The following is a 21,526-nucleotide window of genomic DNA, read 5'->3' as shown; positions in this document are numbered from 1 at the left end:
TGGATTAGGTAATGCAGAAGAGGGTCATCCTGTCCCTATGAACTGACTGAGGAAGCTGTGCCACCAGAGTCACTATTCAAGTCAGTGTGGAGGAATGGCCAACAGTGCTGTAAGAAGGTCAGTGCTGCACCAGGGTAAGTACCCACCTTCTCTGTGCTATCTCACACTCACTCTATCTCTGTTGCTGCAACCACCTGCCATCAAGGTTCGCGCTCTACCACTCTCACTATTGCCTGCAACATCATCTCTCGCTTATTCTTGCTCCCCCACACACACCCACATCACTAACTCTGCACAAAGTCTGCACTGCCTGCTCATTTGGCCAGGAACTTCATCACTTTTCAATCACCTGCACCAGCATTAAGAGCCACACCACCCACTTTCGACCCACTCAGTCGCTCACTCTCATTTCAGGACAGGACAGCACAGCACCCAACAGTGCAGAAAGGTTACATTTGAAACATTTGAATCTACCTGAAAATACCACCGCAATCTTTGAGGATGAGAGCACTGAGGCTTCAGAGGAAGCGACCCCCACCGACTCAGATACTAACACCTCAGTGAGATTGTCAGGGTTAGCAAGTTTAATGTTCTCTGTGAAAGTTGTACACATGGTTGAGGATGGAATACCCAGGCTGCGCAGAGGACTGCCAGAGACCAGGCACCTGCTCAGCCCCAGGCAAGATTGACCAGTAATGTTAGCAATTAGAGACTTCATCCACATGCATTGGGAGAAATTAGAGCGGCATACAGGCACATGGGATGCATTAGCCCTCATAGCCTAGACGCTGCAGGAGTGTAGCTACTTTATCAGGACTCAGTTGCTTCAAGTTTCCCTGGTTTTGTTGGAGCTCCACTCATCCAAGCCTGGGGAGAGAATTCCATCGCAGTCGTGCTCTTGTGCCTTATAGACAATGACCAAAGTTTTGAGGTGACAGGAGGTAAACCAATGGCTGGGGAATTCCTACCACTGATGTGGTCTTATTTTTATTGTTACGGTTGGTTCAGTTCAGTTTCCGCTTGATAGTTAACCCCAGGAGATTGAAAGCAGGGGATTCAGCAATGGTAATGTTATTGAGCACTCAAGCTTCTATATTGTCCAAGTTTTGCTGCATGTGGACATGGACTGCTTCAGGATCTGATGAGTCACAAAGGCTGTTAAACATTGTGCAACGACCAAAAATATCCCCACTTCTGTCCTAAAGATGGAAGGAAGGTTGTTGATGAGGCAGCTGAAGATAGTTGGGCCGAGGACACTGCCCTGGGGAACTGCTGCAAGATGATTGACTTCCAACAATCACACCCATCTTTCTAGTAAGTCTCTAACAATATTGCATCAGTTAGTCTATTCCAACAAAAGAAATGTGCTGTAATTTTAATAATCTCTGTAAATTCTCCTCTTATCTAATTGAGTACTGTTCCACAGTGAAGGTTAGTTGGCTTGCACCTCTGTCCGAATATTTGAATTCATCTTTCATTCCAGAAATGTACGTGTGGAAGTAGAGGTAAATAAGGGGAAGAAGATACAAGAACACTGTCAGTTGCAAGTCCACCTCAAAGTCACAAAACACCCAATATGAAATTATGTTGGCCTTTCTTCACAATCGCTAGGTCAAAACTTTGGAATTTTCTCTCTAACGTCGCTGTGGTTCAACTATAGCAGTTCAAGAAAACTCACCATCTCCTCAAATGGGAATTAGCAATGGACAATAAATGCTGCTTTGGTATTTCATAATATTATAAGATCTTAAGAAACAGATTGGCTTCTTAAACCTGCGATTTTTTTTTACAAACCACATGCTGAAACAGATATGCAACTTTGCATGAAAGGAGGTAGTAGTTTTGTAATATTGCAAACTGATGCCTGTCACACAACCTGTTCTAAAAGGATTGTGTGTTTGCTTGGGATTATCAATGGCACACAACAATTTGGATTTTGCTCCATTACAAGTGAAGCATTTCATTATACAAATTATCAAGAGTAAATACTCGCAATATTGGTTGCTTAGTTGCCCCATGTGCTGGAGTTCATTTTGGGGTGGTTACATGCACAGTTTTGAAATGACTGACCACATCAGTGTACCCAACAACAGCTTCAATGTCTTTGTCATTGAATGTTTTTAAGGCAAAGATAGACAGATTTTTAAACAGTAAAAGAATTATGGTGAACCAATAAGTAAGTGGAGCTGAGACCACGAAAATATCAGTCATGAACTTATTGAATTGTGGAGCAGGCTTGATGGGCCAGATGGTCTATTCCTGTTCCTATTTCTTATGTTCTTATATTATGCTCTTCCTTTTCTTTCATACACTTTTATGCTTGGCTCCAGTCCATACAAGGTAAATGCATTTAAAGCGTTCAAAATTACCACATCCTCCTCAGTGGGCTTATAATTTTCATCCTCAAATATTCCCTATGTTTGATCCCCTTGTTGGAATTCCAAGGTGGAGTTTGCTAGTCCCTTTGGTTCTACTTGTTATCACTAGCACTATTCTTGCTCTTCAGGCTGGTACAGACAAGCATGTTTATTATTCCCACAAAAGGAGCCTGTATTCTAGTTCTGTGAAGCAAAGAGTTGTGAACAGGTATGATTTGTCTTTGCAGAGCTTACTAATTTTAGCAAGACTCTGTCTTGGCCAAATAAACCACCACGCATCTCTCCCTGCCCATTATAAGGAATCCTTAAATATCTTTTGTCATATGTTCTTCTCCTCAACTCTATGCACCATCTCCAAATGCAGACCATCTCCACACCCAGAGTAACACCACAACCAGTTTACATGCATTCATATGAAATGTAGTTACATAGTGAAAAGATGGATGTAATTAATCATGTGTTTTGGATTAAATTTGTCAACCCAGAATGTCACACAAAGGTTGGATTCCTCGCTGAATTAGCAGTTCAGAGATTTTGATGATTTTGGAATATTGCACCCCACTGCTGCCTTTTCTGAGATGTGGCTGGTTTAGATGCTGCGATTTCTGAAAAGATTTGGAACTCGAGAGATGGGATACTTACTTGTTTTCATAGTATTCATGTGGATTTCCCCGTTAAGCTAGACGGCCTTCTACTGCAACTAATGTCTCATCACTGACGCTACAGGTCGTTGCCTCTGCAAGAAACACAAGAACCATCATCAATAACTTATTTACTCACAGCATGTTGTGCAATTTCAACTGTCTAAGTGGACAGTGCAGTCACCTTCTGAGTCAGGAGGTTATAGGTTCGAGTCCAGAAAGCTAGCACTACAATCCAAACTAACATTTCCAGTGCAGTGCAGGTGAGATGCTAAACTGAAGCATCCTCAATCCACTCAGGTAGATGGAAAAGATCCCATGATGCTGATTCCAAAAAGAGAAAAAATGTTCTCTCAATGCCCTGGGCCAATATTCACCCCTCAACCAATATCCTGGCCACCTCGCCATTTATGGAATTCTGATGGAAAATTATTTCCCACATTACAATACATTTCAAAAATAAATTAATGTCTGTGAAACACTTTCTTAAAAGCATTTTTTTTTTGTTCTTCTACCTTTCTCACACCAGCTCAAGAAATGAACTCTCTGCATTACTGGTCCTAGTCTCTCCCTTTATCTTTCAGGCACAATTCCTGTCTCTGTTTTAGAGGCCCAGGGATTAGAACCCACTCTAGTTAGCACTACTGTGGCTGGAGGCTACAGCTCTGGCTTAGAATTCTGGCTTCATAGTCAGTGAAATCTCATGTAAGGTAGATTTTTACTGTCCTGTCACTATACATTTAAAATGTCAAACTATGAGGTTATTCAAAAGGGTTTCTGCACAATGAACTAAAAGTTATGGGAGAATTCAAATGTTTTCATTGTCTCTGCATGCACTAATTTTTTACACCATCTTTGAAATATGATTGCAGCTATATTTGGGATTACATGCAGGAACCTGAGACTATGCAGTGCTTTATATCTCAGAAGGGGATACATGGCACAAGTCTGGCTGAATTGGATCCAACCTAAGAACATTGCAGGAACAGATTGCATAGACTAGTTTTGTATTCTTTTGAGTGCGAATCGGGCAGGAATGTGGAGTTGAGGTAGAATATCTGCTGTGATTGTATTGAATGGGGGAACAGAATTGAGGTGATTAAGACATCTGATTTCCTCTGGTGGGAGGAAAGCATCCAAAAGAACTTCATGAGAGTAGTATCAAACAAAATTTGACTCAGAGCCACATAAGGTAATGCTAGGTCAAATGACCTAAAATTGGTTAAAGAAGTAGATTTTAAGAACTGTCTTAAAGGAGGTCAAAGCAAAATGTCAAGGTAGAGATATTTGTAGTCCGAATTTCATTTTATCTTTGTCAGCAAAGCTGATGCCTTCACGTACCAGGTAAAGTGGATCTGCTGTGTCCTTTTATACCTGCAAGAAAATATATAACTGTATTAATTCTCTGTGTGATAAAATATCCCAGGACATCCTCCAAATGACAACAGGGAAGTCCGCCTTGAATCAATATCTATCCTACAAGCTAGACTGCTAAAATATCTGGTTATTTACAACTTGTTCTTTTTGGACAAGCTGGTGTTTCCCCACTTTAAAGTGACTACATTGACTACAAAGTACTTTAGGCATCTGGAAGTCATCAAAGCTGCTCCAAGTTGAAATACATATCCATCAAAATAAATCAAAGAACTGCAAATGCAAGAGATATGAAACAAACAAGACAGAAATTGCTGGAGCAATATGCGTCTGGTAACATTTGTGGGGAGAATGCAGAGTTAACTTTTCGAGTCCACTTCTAAAAAACAGTCACTAGGTCTGATGCTGCAAGCTCTACCAGTCTGATCCCACTTCCCTGTCCATTCCCAATATCTTTTGATAGACAATGGATCCAATTCCAATAGAAAAGACATTCCTGTACCATTGTTCATGTTTTGCTGAATCCACGATTTCAAAGCCTTGACTTTAGTGAAGATCCCAGGCGTCCCTCTTTTATTCGGGGATTTGCTGCTGTTGTCCTTCCAGCTGCGGCCACAGCCCATCCCCCATGATGTCACTCCAGCCACCGTCCAGGCACCTCCTGCACCCTGACACATCAGGGGACCTCCTGAATCACCCTCCAAAAAGAAAAGATACAGGTCACACAACCCGCATCACAAAAATAGCACTTGTGGGAGCCCACTGTATGTAAACTGGTTGCACATCACCATTACAGTGGTGGCTGCACTAAGGGTTGTCAAGCATTCTGGGTCAGCTTAAGGTTGCAAAAGGTGCAACAGAAATGAAAATCCTTTCTTGTAAAGAGATCTCGAGAATCAGAGTGAGGAGAAAAGGGCAAGCAACCTTTAGAAATTTTCTTTCCCTTTTATTCATTCGTGGGACATGAGCATTGCTGGTCAGACCAGCATTCAAACCCCAAACTGAATTTGTCTTCGAAATGGAGGTAATGAGCTGCTTCATTGAATATAGGCTAATTTAGAGAGTAGTTAATGATCAATCACGTTGCTATGGGCCTGAAGTTATGTATAAGCTAGATTGGGTAGAGGGAGCAAGTTTGTCTCTCTAAAGGGTATTAGTGAATCAGAAGAGTTTTCAACTGGAACAAGTATTTATGGATTGTGCCATTCTACAGGGAAGCCAAGTGTTGCATTCTGTATTCCTGCAACACCCCAGGTTTTGGTACTGTGTGACCTTAACAAATTAAAGAATAAATATTTTACAGTTCAGTACCTTCCGTGGAACACAGCTTCATAGGATTATCAGAACAAGAGGAGGAGATTCAGCCCATCAGGCCTTCCCTACCACTTAATGAGATCATGGTCGCTCTGTACTTTAACTCCACTTAACTGTGTTATCTCCTCATTTCTTTATAACCTTGCCTGGCAAAAATCTTTTAACCTCAGATTTAAAATAACCAAATGGATGAGCATCTAATCCCTCTCATCCACAATTATACCATTCTTTCCATGAAGAAGTTTCCTAAAATCACTTCTGAATGGCTTTACTCGAATTTTATGGTTATGCAATAGATTGAACACAAATAAAAAATGTTTCTTGCTAGCCACCTGATCCTGTAATCAGATAGGGAGTCAAGTTTAGGAAGGAATACCCTGGCTCACCACCAGTTCATGCAGAAAACTGCCAGGTTGGCCAATTGACATGGACCTCCTCTACCGCCTGTTGTCATCACAATAAGGCCCTACATGGACCACCGAAGCACCTCAATTGGGCAATGGCAGACTGGCTGCTCATCACCATCTCCCCCTCTTGGAAAATTGAGTTGAGGGTAGAGCACTTCAATATACAGTGGGCAGGCCACCTGTTGGATTTTACATGTCACCCTAACTTGAAGCGAACAGCTGAGTGTAAAACCCAGTCCATAGAGGTCAGATTATTGTTTGAGACATTTGAGTGGCAGGGAGCTTATTATAACAATCGAACATTGACTCCATGGGTAATGCTGTCTCACATCTGTGTCAGAAAGTTATTGAGTCAGGAACTACTCCAAAATCAAGAATAAAATCCAGACCAAAATACAGACCAACACAACAGTGTTGATGCTGTCATTTTTCAGATGAATGTAAGAATATAAGAACTAAGAGCAGGACTAGACGTTTCAGCTCCTTGAGTCTACTGTGCCACTTAATACAATCACGGTTGACCTCATCTCAGCCTCAAATCAACTTTCCTGTCCACTTCTCATAACCATTGAACCCATTACTAATTAAAAATCTGTCCATCTTCTCCTTAAATTTACTCGGTGTCCCTTCATCCACTGCACTCTGCAGTAATGAATCCCACAGATTCACTACACTTTGAGAAAAGTAATGCATCCTCAACTCAGCTTTAAATCGCCAGCCATTAGCCTAAATCCATAATCCCTCATTCTAGATTTCCCCACAAGGGTGAACATTCATTCTCAATCTGCTTTGTCAATCCCCTTTAGCATCTTTAATGAGACATTAAACTCAGACTCATCAGTCCTTCCAGGTAAATGAAAAATAAAATAGCGCCTAGCAGAGGAGCATTGGAGATTTCCCCAGGACCTGAGCCAATATTTATTCCTCAGCCAATTTAATTTAAGGAAAAGATTATCTGTTTACTTATCTTGTTGCTGTTTTTAGAAACTTGATCTGTGCAAAGTAAATGCCATGTTTCCTAATTTATGACCACAATGACAGTTCAAAAGGACTTCTTTGAAATTCTTTGCGACTTTCTGCAATGGAAGATGTTATAAAATGACATGACGTGCTTATTTTTTGCCTTACCTGGCATGCATCCTGCCTTCCATCGGGGAACCCAGCACACATGAGCGTTTCCCCTTTGAATTTTCTGATCACTGACTGCATCGCCTTTAAGCAGGTCTTGAAATCAATCAGGGGAAGCTCAACTTCTTGTAAAGTGTTTGGTAGTCTTCCACCTTGAGGATAATGGAAAAATTATCAACAATACCAATCTACAACAGCCATGGTCCACTCATTCCACCCACTGACATCTCAGTTGTACCCCACACACAGAATGTAAAATACTGGTTAGGTTTCAACCAAAGTTCGAAGAAGAAATAAGGTAAGAATGCCCCATGTCTTAAAGGATACACTCTGCACCAGGCCTTTTTGGAATTTGAGATCTTGGGAACTCCTGAACACTTTTTATTTATTTGTTGGCAGGACTTGGGGATTGTATTGAAATTGCATTGTGTAGTTTGTTCATTTGAGGCTACCATGTACATTTGGACTAGCATAGGGATTTTGTTTGGAAGGCATAACAAAGGACTTTTGTATCATAGGCTGTTTAGTTCTAGTGCTAAACGTGTCTAGCTGAAACTGTTTTTGTCCCGAGAACTTGCTCTTACTGTTCTAATTTCTAGAGTCTCCAGCTGAGTATGTAAATATTCCTGTTCCAAGGACATTACAGACATCATGAGAAGCATTAGTCCATCCCTAATTACCCTCACAAAGGTACTAGGGAGGTGCCTCCTTGGCTTTTTTGGCCATTTCAGCAAAAGTTAATCACTTTGCAGCAAAATGACAGATTTCCTTCCCTGAAGCACATTAGTGTACCAGATTTTATTTTTAATTTGTCAATCCAGTAATTTCTTGGTCACCATTAAGTTTGCTATTCTAAACTCATGTAATTAACTGAACTCATTGACAAGCTACAATGTTGACTGTTTCTGGGTACTACCCTGATATCACTGGTCAGGCCATGAAAGCAACTGGACATTCTGCCCCCAGGGTATCATAGGTACTTTGACACCAGGCCAGGACCCAGATTCTTTAGAATCCTGATTTCCTGAGAAACTCCTGATACAATTTATTAGGCCAAATTCCAGTGCGATGCGTTTTTAGCTGCAGGACTTACCCTCAGATAGGCGTCCCCAGCCAGCAGTGCTGCAAATGGTGCCTGTACCAAAGGTGTCATCTTCAGCAGGTAGGCAGGCTGGATAAATATTTTCACCTGTGATGGAACAGCACAAGAGATTGTCACTGTCTCTCATCTCCTGATTCAGATGAGTCACTGTAGTATTCCTGTCTTAAACACAGAGTTGCTTTGTTCAGGTCTCAGTTCAGACAGCCTTAGTAAACACAGGCTGCAGCTCTGACACTGAATGTCTAAATGATAACCAGTAAACATCCCATTTGTTTTGCTTTGGATGAACACTGTCTTCTCTCCACATCGTAAAATGTGGCTAACATACTTTAAGGTACCAACTTCTTAAAATGCTCTGCTCTTAGAGAGAATTCCTGCTTAAACACAAGTCTAGGATGTTTGACAAGTGTTGTTTTTTTCCTTACTCGTTAACAGAATGTATGTGCCACTGCCAGGACCAGTATTATTGTCCATCCCTAATTGCCCTTGAAAGGTGGTGATGTGTTTAGAAGGTGATGTTGAGGGAGAGTTGGAGACTTACTGCAATGCATCTTATCAATGGCACATTCTGCAGTAACTATGCCCCAATAATGAACATCCGAATAAAATATATGAGTGGGACATTTGGCCCTTCAAGCCTGCTCTGCCATTCAGTAAGATCCTGGCTGATTGGATTTTAACCTCAGCGCTACACTCCTGCATACCCCCCATAATCTTTCATCTGCTTGGTGATCAAAGGTGTGAAGTTGGTGAATGTTTGAAGTAATGGATGGTGCTCTGAGCAAGTGGGCATCTGTGTACTGAATAGCATCAGGCTTCTTGAGTGTTGTCAGAACTGAGCTTATGCAGACAAATGGACAGAATTCCATGGGTCCGGCTGGGATGCTCTTTGGAGAGTTTGTGTCAACTTATTGAGCCAAATGGTATGTTTCCATGTTGTAGGGATGCTAAAGATTCCATCAGTGTCCCGAGTTGTACTTTACAGACAGTGAACAACTGGAAATCAGAAGGTACATAAAGTAGAATTGTCAACTCTGACCTGCTCTTGCAACCACAGTATTTATGTGACTGGCTAAGAATATATTTTTCCTTTATCAGCTCTGGGCATTTCTCTGTTTTTATTGTCTCTCTCAAGTTGATTATAGGATAGGGCTGAGTGTGGGAGGGAGTTTGGCAGGACAAAAGTGTTGTATAGTGATACTAAACATCATGATGTGGGACAAGCTTAATGGAATAACTAGTTCTGCTGCCCGTCATTTCCCTACATGCGCATGCCAGAGAGCGGACAGCAGAATGAAACTTATTCACGAAAATGTGAAAGAACCCATAATCAGTACCAAATAAATAAACCTGAGCAAATCACTGTCTCCATTTTTGGCAACCCCCTCAAAACTGACATCTATTTCAAGCCCACCAACTCCCACAGCTATCTGAACTACACCTCCTCTCAGCCACCCTCCTGCAAGGATGCGATCCCCTACTCCCTACAGATCCACCTCTGCCATGTGTCCTCCCAAGATGGGGCATTCCACTCCCACACATCCCAGATGTCCTCCTATTTCAAGGGCCTAACTTACCCACTCCGGCGATCAAAAATGCCCTCAACTGCACCTCTTGCATTTTCTACACCTCTGCCCTCAAGACCCCTGGCCCCAACAAAAATAAAGACAGAATCCCTCTTGTCCTCACGTGTCACCCCACCAACCTCTGTATCCAAAGTATCATTCTTCACCATTTCTGCTATGTACAATCCGACCCCATAACCAAAGAGATATTTCCCTCCCCACCCCTATCTGCTTTTTTTAGGGACTGCTCTCTCCATGACTCCCTTGTCTGCTTCACATTCCCCACTAACCCCACCACACCCAGCATCTTTCCCTGCAATAACAGGAGGCGCTACGCCTGCCCCTACGCCTCCCCCCTCACCTCCACTCAAGGCCCAAAACAAGCCTTTCATATCAGACAGGACTTGTACATCCATCAACTTGGTCTACTGAATCTGCTGCTCCTGATGTGGCCTCCTATACATCAGTGAGACCAAGTGTAAACTCGGAGATTGTTTTGTACAGCACCTGTGCTCTGTACATGACAAACAGCAACACCTTCCAGTCACCAACCATTTTAACTCCCCCTCCACTCCCTGGGTGACATGCCCATCCTGGGCCTCCTCCAGTGTCCCAATGACACACCCATAAAGTGGGGGAGCAGCGCCTCATATTCTGCCTCGGGAGCCTACAAGCCGATGGCCGAAACATGGAATTCACCAGTATTACAATCTCCCCACGCCAAGCCTCGTCCCGTGTCCAACACTCCTTCTCATCCCCATCTCCTAAGACAGAATCCCTCTTGTCCTCACGTGTCACCCCACCAACCTCTGTAGCCAAAGTATCATTCTTCACCATTTCTGCTATGTACAATCCGACCCCATAACCAAAGAGATATTTCCCTCCCCACCCCTATCTCCTTCTCATCCCCATCACCTATCCTTCTTCTCTCCCACCTATCCACCCCACCCATCCCAATGACCTATCCCCACCACGATCTACCTGCGCTCACCTATCACCATCCCACCCACGTTCCCCAGCCCCAACCCTCCTGTCTCTATTTATTTCTGAACTCCCTTCCCTATCCTCATTTCTGAAGAAGATTCTCGACCCAAAACATCAACTTTCCTGCTCCTCTGATGGTGCCTGGTCTGCTGCGTTCCTCCAGCTCCACACTGTTGTGTCAGGAAGTAAAATACTTGTTCAGATGTAAAATCTGTCATTCTTTTCCTCCAACCCACCCTATTCCACCCCCATCCAAAAAGAAACTATTGCTAGATGAATGAATCAACTGTGTTTTATCAACAAGAGGGCAATCATCATTGTTTATCGTTCACCATATGTTCACGCTATCAGAATCCTTAGATGCCAAATTTCTATCCCATTTCAAACTATATGGTCACTGCAAGGTCAACCTTTCTGTACTTTTTTAAAATACAAAATGAAAAAATGCCTCCCTGTTTATTCAAGCAATGATGTTGCATTCCATCCTGACATCAGGGAGTGGCTCTCAGTACTGGAATCAGGGAGTGCCAAACTAGATACTCTCTCAACTAGCTGGATTGGGTCTAGAATACACGATGTACTGATGAAGAGACAGGTGCATTACCATAGCTAACATTGGGAGAGATCAAAGATCTGGAATGGAGCCTGGGACAGAGATGTTTCGCTGTGAAGAGAGGCTGAATCAGCTCAGGTTGTTTTCTTTGAAGCAGAGAAGTTGGAGAGGTGACCTGATTGAGGTGCATGAGATTATGAGTGGCATTGACAAGGTAGATAGGAAGCAACTGTTGCCTGCAGGTGAAAGGTCAATTCAAAGAGGCATATGCTTAAGGTGAAGAGCAGGAGGTTTAGATGGGAGTTGAGGAAAACCTTTTTTCACCCAGGGGATGGTGGGAATCTACAATGCACTGTGTAGGAGTATAGTTGAAGCGCAAAACCTCACAACTTTTTGGGTGAGCACTCGAAATGTCGCAACATTCAGGCCATGGGCCTAGTCCCGGAAAGGTGGACAAGCGTAGAACTTCTAGTAGTTTTTGTGGGTGCAGGTCTGGTTTTTCTGCCAGTTGCTGTGAAGTTATAGGTATGTACTAATGTTAAATCAGTATAAAATACAGCCATGAAAGTGAATCTGATGTTAAAATACCACAATGCCACTCTTTGAGAACAACATGTCATGAAATAAAAGTTGCTCAACTAAAAGTTACCAAAGGTGAAGATGCCATTGAGTTCCAGAAGAGCAATATCATACTCAACTGGATACGCAGCTTTGAATTTGGGATGTATGATAACACGTTTGACTGTTAGTGTTTGTTCCTCTTTGTCCAAGTGTTTCAGGTTATATTCCCCAGCTGTTACCTTCAATATGGACAAGATGTTCCTGAGACCAACAAAAATAAGCACAGGGTATCAATGCCAGGCATTACTGAGGATAAATATCTTCTCAAAAGTTAGAACCTGTAGCAAATAGACCATGCAATACATAATGCACAGACAGCAGCAATGAATTAGAGGGAACATTGCTGGTTGGTTTGTTTAAGTTCAGATTTACTGGACACTAGCACTACTTGATAACCAGTAAACATCCCATATCTTTTGCTTTGGATGAACACACTCCTCTCTCTATATTGTAAAATGTGGTTAGCATACTTTAAGGTACCAACTACTTAAAATGCTCTGCTCTGAGAGAGAAGTCCTACTTAAACACAAAAACTAGGATGCTAAATTATGAAGGCAGTCTCTGTCTTCTCTCTCAGTTGGATATAAAAATTGTCAGGCATGATTTCAAATAGAAGCAGTGCAATTCTTGCTTGTGTTCCACCCCAATGTCCATCCTTCAATCAACATCACTAGGCAAATTGCTTGGTTATGATCACATTGCTGTTTATGGGAGATTTACGATAGGGTGGGACAATGGCTCAGTGGATAGCGTTGCTGCCTCACAGCCCTAGAGATCCAGATTCGATTCCTTCTCGGGTGACTGTCTACTTAGAGTTTGCACTTTCTCCCTATGTCTGGCTTTCCTTCAGGTGCTCCGGGTTCCTCCCACAGTCCAAAAACATGCAGGCTAGGTGTATTGGATATAGTAAATGAGGGGTTACGGAGAAATAGTGGATGGCTAGGTCTGGGAGGGATGCTCTTCAAAGGGCCAGTGCAGGCACATAGTGCTAAATAGCCTCTTTCCACACTGTAGGGATTCTATGGTATTGCTGTGTATAAACCAGCTTCCACAATCCCATGTAGTTGCAGTGACAACATTTCAAAAAGTATCCAATATTATAAATCCCCTCAGAAAATCCTGAGATTGTGGGTGCCACCATAGATTTACAAGCCTTTACATCTAAACAAGAATTGTATTTCCTTGTGCTTAGAATATTAGAAGGTGATGCAGTTGAGTTTTTTTTAGGATGGTTTAATGTTTCAATGGGGTAAGTAAAGAAATTAATTCCTCTGCTGGGAGGAGTTAGCCAAAGCAAAGAGGACATAACTTTAAAATTCAAATAAGACTGTTCAGGGGTGATACCAGGAAACATTTCTTCACGCGAAAATTAGTGAAAATCTTGAACACTTTCTCCTCAAAAGTTATTGATGCTGGGAAGTGGGTCAATTCACAGTTTTAAAACTGAAATCGAATGTTGTGATGAGAATGTGGAACAAGGCTTGTACAGGATGTGGTCAAGACAAATAATATTGATGCATTTAAAAAGAAGTCACGTAGCACATGAAGGAGAAGTGAATAGAAGGTTATGCCTTTGAACTTATCCTTCAATAGATTACTTCCCACTGAGTTCTCCCAGATACATTGCTAAATCCTCAATCAATAGGTTTAAAGGCAGAAGTAACAGAAATATTCTCACAGTAAGGTTATTAATGTTCGCAGATTTTAAAATACATAAACTTGTGGTGATTGGAAAACAACTTCAGTGATGTCTGTACCTGCCCCGTATGCAGTGAGCTGCTGTCAACACCCACTTCTCACTGATAATCGTCCCTCCGCAGTAATGGAATTGACGTCGTTTCAAGGAAACCTGTCAGAGATGTTCAACACCATTAAATGCACCATGTGTGTACAGAATCATACAGCACTGAGTGAGACTGTTTGACCCTTCATTCTAATGCTGCCTCTTTAAAAGTTCAACTCGTATCATCCCAGCTCCATGCCCCCTTTCTCATGCCTTATAGCCTTGTTTTCATATTCTCCTTTTCAAGTATTTATGTAAATCCATTCTGGCAATGTTTCCACCACAGGCTGAGAAAAGATTCTCCTCAGCGGCCCATTATCAATCGTCTTAAGTCTATGGCCTCTGGTTACTAGCATTCCAGCCATTATAAATAATTTTGCCTGATCTACTCTATCAGTCTTTCCTATCACTTTGTTTAACAACCATCTTGACAGATACATGAATAGGCAGGGAATAGAAGGACATGGACAGTGTAGAGGAAGGAGATTTTTAGTTTAGAAAAGCATCATATGCCAAAATAGTCATGGTGGGCCAAAGCGCTTGTTCCTGTGCTGTACTATTCTTTAATGTGGAGGTGCCTGTGTTGTACTGAGGTGGACAAAGTCAGACGTTTCTCGACACCAGGTTATAGTCCAACGGTTTATTTGAAATCACAAGCTTTTGGAGAGTAGCCTCTTTGTCCAAAAGCTTGTGATTTCAAATCAACCTGTTGGACTATAACCTGGTGTCAAGCAATGTCTGACTTTGTACTGTCCTTATTTCTTTCAATACCTTTATGATTTTTCACCCTAGCCATCTCTTACCTGAAGAGAATAACCCCAGCTTTCCAAGTCTTACCACATAATTGTTATCACCGCTACCACTCCAATAAAAGGTCTATCCGTCCTTTCAAGGCTTTAACACAATCCCAAAAATGCAAAGTCATGATTCTACCTCAGGCCAACGCAGTTATTTATTTGATGTGGAGTGGTTACAATTAGTTTCACTCAATTAGCTAGTCAACATTTACATTAATAATTTAGATACTGAAATCAGAACTGAAGTTTTAAACTTGCATGTGGTGGCTCAGTGGTGAGCACTGCTGCCTCACAGCGCCAGGGACCTGGGTTTGATTCCACTGCCAGGCGACTGCCTGTGTGGAGTTTGCACATTCTCCCCGTGTCTGTGTGGGCTTTCTCAGGTGCTCCAGTTTCCTCCCACCGTCCAAAGATGTGCAAGCTAGGTGGATTGGCCATGCTAAATTACCCCTGGCATTCAGGGATGTGTAGATTAGGTGGGTTATGCGAGATGTGTCTGGGTGGGATGCTGTGAGGGTCAGTGTGGACTTGTTGGGCCGGAGGGCCTGTTTCCACACTGTAGGGATTCTATTCTAATAATATGCTTGAAGGACTGCAACAAATGGCCAGAGTACGCAGCAACTTGCAGACTGCGCTAATAACCAGCAAATGAAGTTCAACGCATATTAATGTGAGGTAGTATGTTCCAGCAAAAAGCTTGTGGAGGTCACTTAATACTTGAATGGCCCAAATCTTGCTGGAGGAGAAGAACAAAGAGATCTTGGAATACTAATATATAAATTGCTAAAGGTTGTACCACAAGGTAGCTGGACAATTCAAAAGAAAAACTAAAACCGAACGGACTGCAGATGCTGTAAATCAGGAACAAAAACAGAAGTTGCTGGAAAAGCTCATCAGGTCTGGCAGCATCTGTAAAGAAAAAAAATCAGAGTTTTGGGTCTGGTGGCCCTTCCTCAGAGCTAAAAAGAAAAACTAAGCTAGCACAGGGATTTATTTCCAGAGTGACAGCATTGAAAAGTAAGGAAGTTATGCTAAACCTGTATCAAAACTTGGTTACAGCACAGACATAATGGGAACTGCAGATGCTGGAGAATCCAAGATAACAAAGTGTGGAGCTGGATGAACACAACAGGCCAAGCAGCATCTCAGGACCACAAAAGCTGACGTTTCAGGCCTAGACCCTTCATCAGAGAGGGTCTAAGCCCGAAACTTCAGCTTTTGTTCTCCTGAGATGCTGCTTGGCCTGCTGTGTTCATCCAGCTCCACACTTTGTTATCTTGGTTACAGCGCATTTAGTTTACCGCCTGCAGTTTTGGTTGTCATTTTCAAAACAGGATATAAAGGCAGAGAAGGTTTTTACAGGCATCCAGCGAATTGCATGGGTTGAGTCGGTAGTTAGGAAGGCAAATATGACGTTGGCATTTACTTTGAGAGGGCTACAATATAAAAGCAGGGATGTACTTCTGAGGCTTTATAAGGCCCTGGTCAGACTACATTTGGAATATTGTCTGCAATTTTGGGGCTCATGTCTCAGGAAGGATGTAGTGGCCCTTTTTCCAGGTCCGGAGGAAGTTCACAAAAATGATCCCAGAAATTAAAGGCTTAATGTCTGAGGAATGTTTGAAGACACTAGATCAATCCTCGATGCAGGTTAGAAGAATGAAGGAGGCGGATCTAATTGAAACTTACAGGATACTGAAAGGCTTGGGTAGAGTATTTCCATTTGCAGGAGTGACTGGGACCCCAGGGCACAAGACTCGTTAGAATGAAGATGAGGAGAAATTTCTTCAGCCAGAGACTGGTTAATCTATGGAATTCATTGCCACAGAAGGCTGTGGAGGCCAGGTCATTGACTTTATTTAATTCAGAGATAGATAGAACCAAAGGTTATGGGGAGAAGGCAGGAGAATGGGTTGATGATCTAATTTCTGCTCCTACATCTTATGGTCTTATGGTTAACCTCTTCCCTTTAATGTATTTACAAAATATGTTAGGATTCTCCCTAATCCTGCTTGCAAGTCCTTTCTCATGTACCCTTTCTATGCCTCTAAGAACAAAAGACCTCATGAAATTCATTGTTTAAAACAGTCCTTAGGACACAGTGCATGCTACCTGCCAAGGATGTGTTCCAGGTTCCGACTCTTTGCCTCCAACAATACGATTCCAGAAATTCGACAAAATTGGAACCTCTCCCTGAGCAGGACGAATACCGCACTTCAAGACTTGGAGAAAAAAGGGGAAGGGAGTTAATTTCAGATTGTTTATAACTTGGCAGATTTTTTGGCTCCCAATGGCAGTGTAGTGTGGAAACCACCGAATACATTTATTTCCTACGTCTGCTTTTTTTAAAAATAAAAGCAGCCTGTTTAATGTAAGCAGAGTGATACCTATTTTCAAAATAAAATTTATCCATATAATTTATTAAGGTACTGTACACAGTTCAAATGTTATACCACACAAAAGCTTCTTTCACTGTAGTAAGTGAGATCCTCATTAAATTTGCAAAAATGAGTTCAATTTGCAACCTCATTTACATTTCGGTGGAAGTTTCCCAACCCCCGAATGCCATGGGCCATGGTAAGAAAGTTGGGAAACTTCAGTGAGATGACCAATAACAACTTGAGCGATGTCAAAAACAAAAGGTCCCATTTTCCAAACCGGAGTTACATGCCAAGAAAAAGTTGTAACCAATCAGAGGTGAGAGGCCTATTTGCACATATTAGAATGTATTCAAACTTCATGATTACTTGATCACACCTCATTAATTTGCAATTTTTAATTGTCCCACTTGCTGTTTAGAAACTGTAAAGTGACCATTCCCAGTGTGAAAGCCTGAGCAAGTATTTAGTGACTCCCCTCCTGCTTCTCTGCGTTTCCATCTTAGGTAGCCCACACAAAAATCTCATGGCAAACTCCATGGTTAGCGAGCACACATTCCCTATGTCATAGACGTTGACATCCGATATGTATCAGCCTCACACCAATCTCTGATCCACTTACTGTTCAGCACTCAAATGCTGCACGTTACAACGTACTGGCTCAGTGTAACACTGCTGCAAGGACAATTTGAGAGCAGGGATCAGCATCTGTCCCAGAATTTAAATCAGGATACAGCTCAGGATTTTCACTTATTACATTAGCGCTCGCTCACTTTGTACCTTGATTATGAAGTAATTGAAAGATTATCAGGGAATTGCAGCAATGTAGAGGTGAGGTTAACAGCAGATCAGCCATGAGGAGCAAGCTTGAAGGGACGAGTGGCCTACTCTTGTTCCTTGTTCACATATTCAATGCTCACAGCATCCCTTGCCTTGCATTTTTGTACTTTGTCCCCTCAGCCAGAACATAAACACCCACTGAAATCTGTCTTGCCTTGCCTTCTAGCACAGATACAAATCCAGACAGTTCCTCAAGGCTGTTAGCAGTGATCAGTCGAGATGTGGATACGTTTCTTTACAGCACCATGCTACATTAATCTGACATGAGCACCGTTTGCCAGCTGCGTATGCACTGAACACGTTGCATGTGCTTCTTCCAAATATTATGTCCCAAAGTCCTCAGCAGTTAGGCCAAAGATCACTCAGTAGTCCACAGCCAGACCAAAGGAAGCGCTCTTCAATCAGGGAGCCCCAGCACAATAAGTTAAGGACAGCTTCCAACATCAGTCCACAGGTTTGGTAGCAGTCATTCAGGCACTTGAGGCAACTATTTTCAGTGGGCGTGTACTCCATAGCCTGAGGAGTGGGCTTTGTCAGCCATATGGGTCCTGTGCAACCAGACTGTAGAGTTGCATGAGATAGGTGAGGTTCTGGACCAAGATATCTGTCATGTTTACTCAATGTGTATACTACTGGGGCAGGGTGTTTGTGTAAAGCAGGGAGATGAAGATTTAGGTCGACAGGATTGGTTGGAACATGAGGGTTTCAAAACCTACATGGTTGATGGGGAAGGCAACTAGGAAGGGAATTTGTACATTTGGAGGTTCACTGGAAGTGGGGGGTTCAGCCTGAGACTCGCTGTGTGCGCATCAACCTCTCTCCTTCCAATGTGCTGTAAATAACAAGCGCACAATGGAGCCATAAATGGCTGCCTCCACTCCTGGTTTGGGAACGGTGAAGCCATTTCTGTCTGTGAGGGAGGAGACTTCAAACTTAAGTGATGAGAGACCCTTCAAAGGACAATGGTATTATAAAGACCATAACCCACTGCTCAGAGAAGGAATCCTGGCCCAAGGTGCTCCTAACCACATCCCACAGCAACAGGAATCATTCCCAATAATGGTTGCAATACACAAACAATGTTCTGCCATCTGGAAAGGTTCACCCTAGTTGCCAAAGTAGCAGTCACTTTCTAAATTTCCATAGGCTGCACATAGTGCATGAGCTGCTCACTTCACATCTTGGACCACAAAACCTCTTGTCATGCTAGGAATAGCTCAGCTCTGTACTTTCAATATTGTAGTTTTAGCCACACTGACATTCACTCACACAGCTGATGATAAAAAGTGAACAAGTATTAACAAATGTGAGAATTTACTTACAATATTATGTTACTTGTGCCATCATTGGTTGGTATGGTGGCTCAGTGGTTAGCACTGCTGCCTCACAGTGCCAGGGACCTGGGTTCGATTCTAACCTCGACCGACTGTCTGTGTGGAGTTTGCACATTCTCCCTGTGTCTGTGTGGGTTTCCTCTGGGTGCTCTGGTTTTCTCCCACATTCCAGAGATGGGCAGGCTAAGTGAATTGGCCATGCTAAGTTTCCTGTAGTGTTCAGGGATGTGTAGATTAGATGGGTTATAGGGGAATGGGCCAAGGGGGTTGCTCTGATGGTTGCTGTGGACTTGTTGGGCCAAAGGACCTGTTTCCACACTGTAGGAATTCTATGATCTATGCACACTTGCTATGCATCCTTCCCAAAATCCACAAACCTGCCTGCCCTGGTCGACCAATCGTCTCAGCCTGCTCCTGCCCCACCGAACTCATCTCCACCTATCTGGACTCCAATTTCTCCCCTTTGGTCCAGGAGCTCCCCACCTACGTCCGTGACACCACCCACTCCCTCCACCTCCTCCAGGACTTCCAATTCCCTGGCCCCCAACACCTCATTTTCACCATGGACGTCCAGTCCCTATACACCTGCAGTCCGCATGCAGATGGCCTCAAGGCCCTTCGCTTCTTCCTGTCCTGCAGGCCCGACCAGTCCCCCTCCACCGACACCCTCATCCGCCTAGCCGAACTCGTCCTCACCCTCAACAACTTCTCTTTTGACTCCTCCCACTTCTTACAGACTAAGGGGGTGGCCATGGGCACCCGCATGGGCCCCAGCTATGCCTGCCTCTTTGTAGGTTACGTGGAACAGTCTCTCTTCCACACCTACACAGGCCCCAAACCCCACCTCTTCACCCGGTACATTGATGGCTGTATCGGCGCCGCCTCTTGCTCCCCAGAGGAGCTCGAACAGTTCATCCACTTCACCAACACCTTCCACCCCAACCTTCAGTTCACCTGGGCCATCTCCAGCACATCCCTCACCTTCCTGGACCTCTCAGTCTCCATCTCAGGCAACCAGCTTGTGACTAATGTCCATTTCAAGCCCACCAACTCCCACAGCTACCTAGAATACACCTCCTCCCACCCACCCTCCTGCAAAAATTCCAACCCCTATTCCCAATTCCTCCGCCTCCGCCGCATCTGCTCCCACGACAAGACATTCCACTCCCACACATCCCAGATGTCCAAGTTCTTCAAGGACCGCAACTATCCCCCAACAGTGATCGAGAACGCCCTCGACCGCGTCTCCCGTATTTCCCGCAACACGTCCCTCCCACCCCGCCCCTGCCACAACCGCCCCAAGAGGATCCCCCTCGTTCTCACACACCACCCCACCAACCTCCGGATACAACGTATCATCCTCCGACACTTCTGCCATCTACAATCCGACCCCACCACCCAAGACATTTTTCCATCCCCACCCCTGTCGGCTTTCCGGAGAGACCACTCTCTCCGTGACTCCCTTGTTCGCTCCACACTGCCCTCCAACCCCACCACACCCGGCACCTTCCCCTGCAACCGCAGGAAATGCTACACTTGCCCCCACACCTCCCCCCTCACCCCTATCCCAGGCCCCAAGATGACATTCCACATTAAGCAGAGGTTCACCTGCACATCTACCAATGTGGTATACTGCATCCACTGTACCCGGTGTGGCTTCCTCTACATTGGGGAAACCAAGCGGAGGCTTGGAGACCGCTTTGCAGAACACCTCCGCTCAGTTCGCAACCAACTACTGCACCTCCCAGTCGCAAACCAGTTCCACTCCCCCTCCCATTCTTTAGATGACGTGTCCATCATGGGCCTCCTGCAGTGCCACAATGATGCCACCCGAAGGTTGCAGGAACAGCAACTCATATTCCGCCTGGGAACCCTGCAGCCCAATGGTATCAATGTGGACTTCATCAGCTTCAAAATGTCCCCTTCCCCCACCGCATCCCAAAACCAGCCCAGTTCGTCCCCTCCCCCCACTGCACCACACAACCAACCCAGCTCTTCCCCTCCACCCACTGCATCCCAAAACCAGTCCAACCTGTCTCTGCCTCCCTAACCTGTTCTTCCTCTCACCCATCCCTTCCTCCCACCCCAAGCCGCACCCCCATCTACCTACTAACCTCATCCCACCTCCTTGACCTGTCCGTCTTCCCTGGACTGACCTATCCCCTCCCTACCTCCCCACCTATACTCTCCTCTCCACCTATCTTCTTTACTCTCCATCTTCGGTCCGCCTCCCCGTCTCTCCCTATTTATTCCAGTTCCCTCTCCCCATCCCCCTCTCTGATGAAGGGTCGAGGCCCGAAACGTCAGCTTTTGTTCTCCTGAGATGC

At 43.9% G+C, this 21,526-nt stretch overlaps 1 protein-coding gene across 1 annotated transcript in view; it reads right to left on the bottom strand.

The window, feature by feature from the left end:
* Positions 1-3,021: 3,021 nt before the first annotated feature.
* LOC125459506 (ovochymase-2-like) overlaps positions 3,022-21,526 on the bottom strand; it is a 44,274-nt gene continuing 25,769 nt past the window's right edge. The window contains exons 2-9 of the mRNA XM_048546008.2: positions 16,760-16,869; positions 13,825-13,916; positions 12,096-12,268; positions 8,336-8,431; positions 7,243-7,394; positions 4,896-5,091; positions 4,361-4,393; positions 3,022-3,114 (exon numbers count right to left, since the gene is read on the bottom strand). Coding sequence (XP_048401965.1) covers positions 3,053-3,114; positions 4,361-4,393; positions 4,896-5,091; positions 7,243-7,394; positions 8,336-8,431; positions 12,096-12,268; positions 13,825-13,916; positions 16,760-16,869 — 914 coding nt within the window. The 3' untranslated portion in view covers positions 3,022-3,052. The remainder of the gene's footprint in view (positions 3,115-4,360; positions 4,394-4,895; positions 5,092-7,242; positions 7,395-8,335; positions 8,432-12,095; positions 12,269-13,824; positions 13,917-16,759; positions 16,870-21,526) is intronic.

This window comes from Stegostoma tigrinum, chromosome 17, assembly GCF_030684315.1.
Source record: "Stegostoma tigrinum isolate sSteTig4 chromosome 17, sSteTig4.hap1, whole genome shotgun sequence".
NCBI lineage: Eukaryota > Metazoa > Chordata > Chondrichthyes > Orectolobiformes > Stegostomatidae > Stegostoma > Stegostoma tigrinum.
The sequence above is the reverse complement of the archived record's forward strand: the minus strand, read 5'-3'. Positions and strand labels throughout refer to the sequence as shown.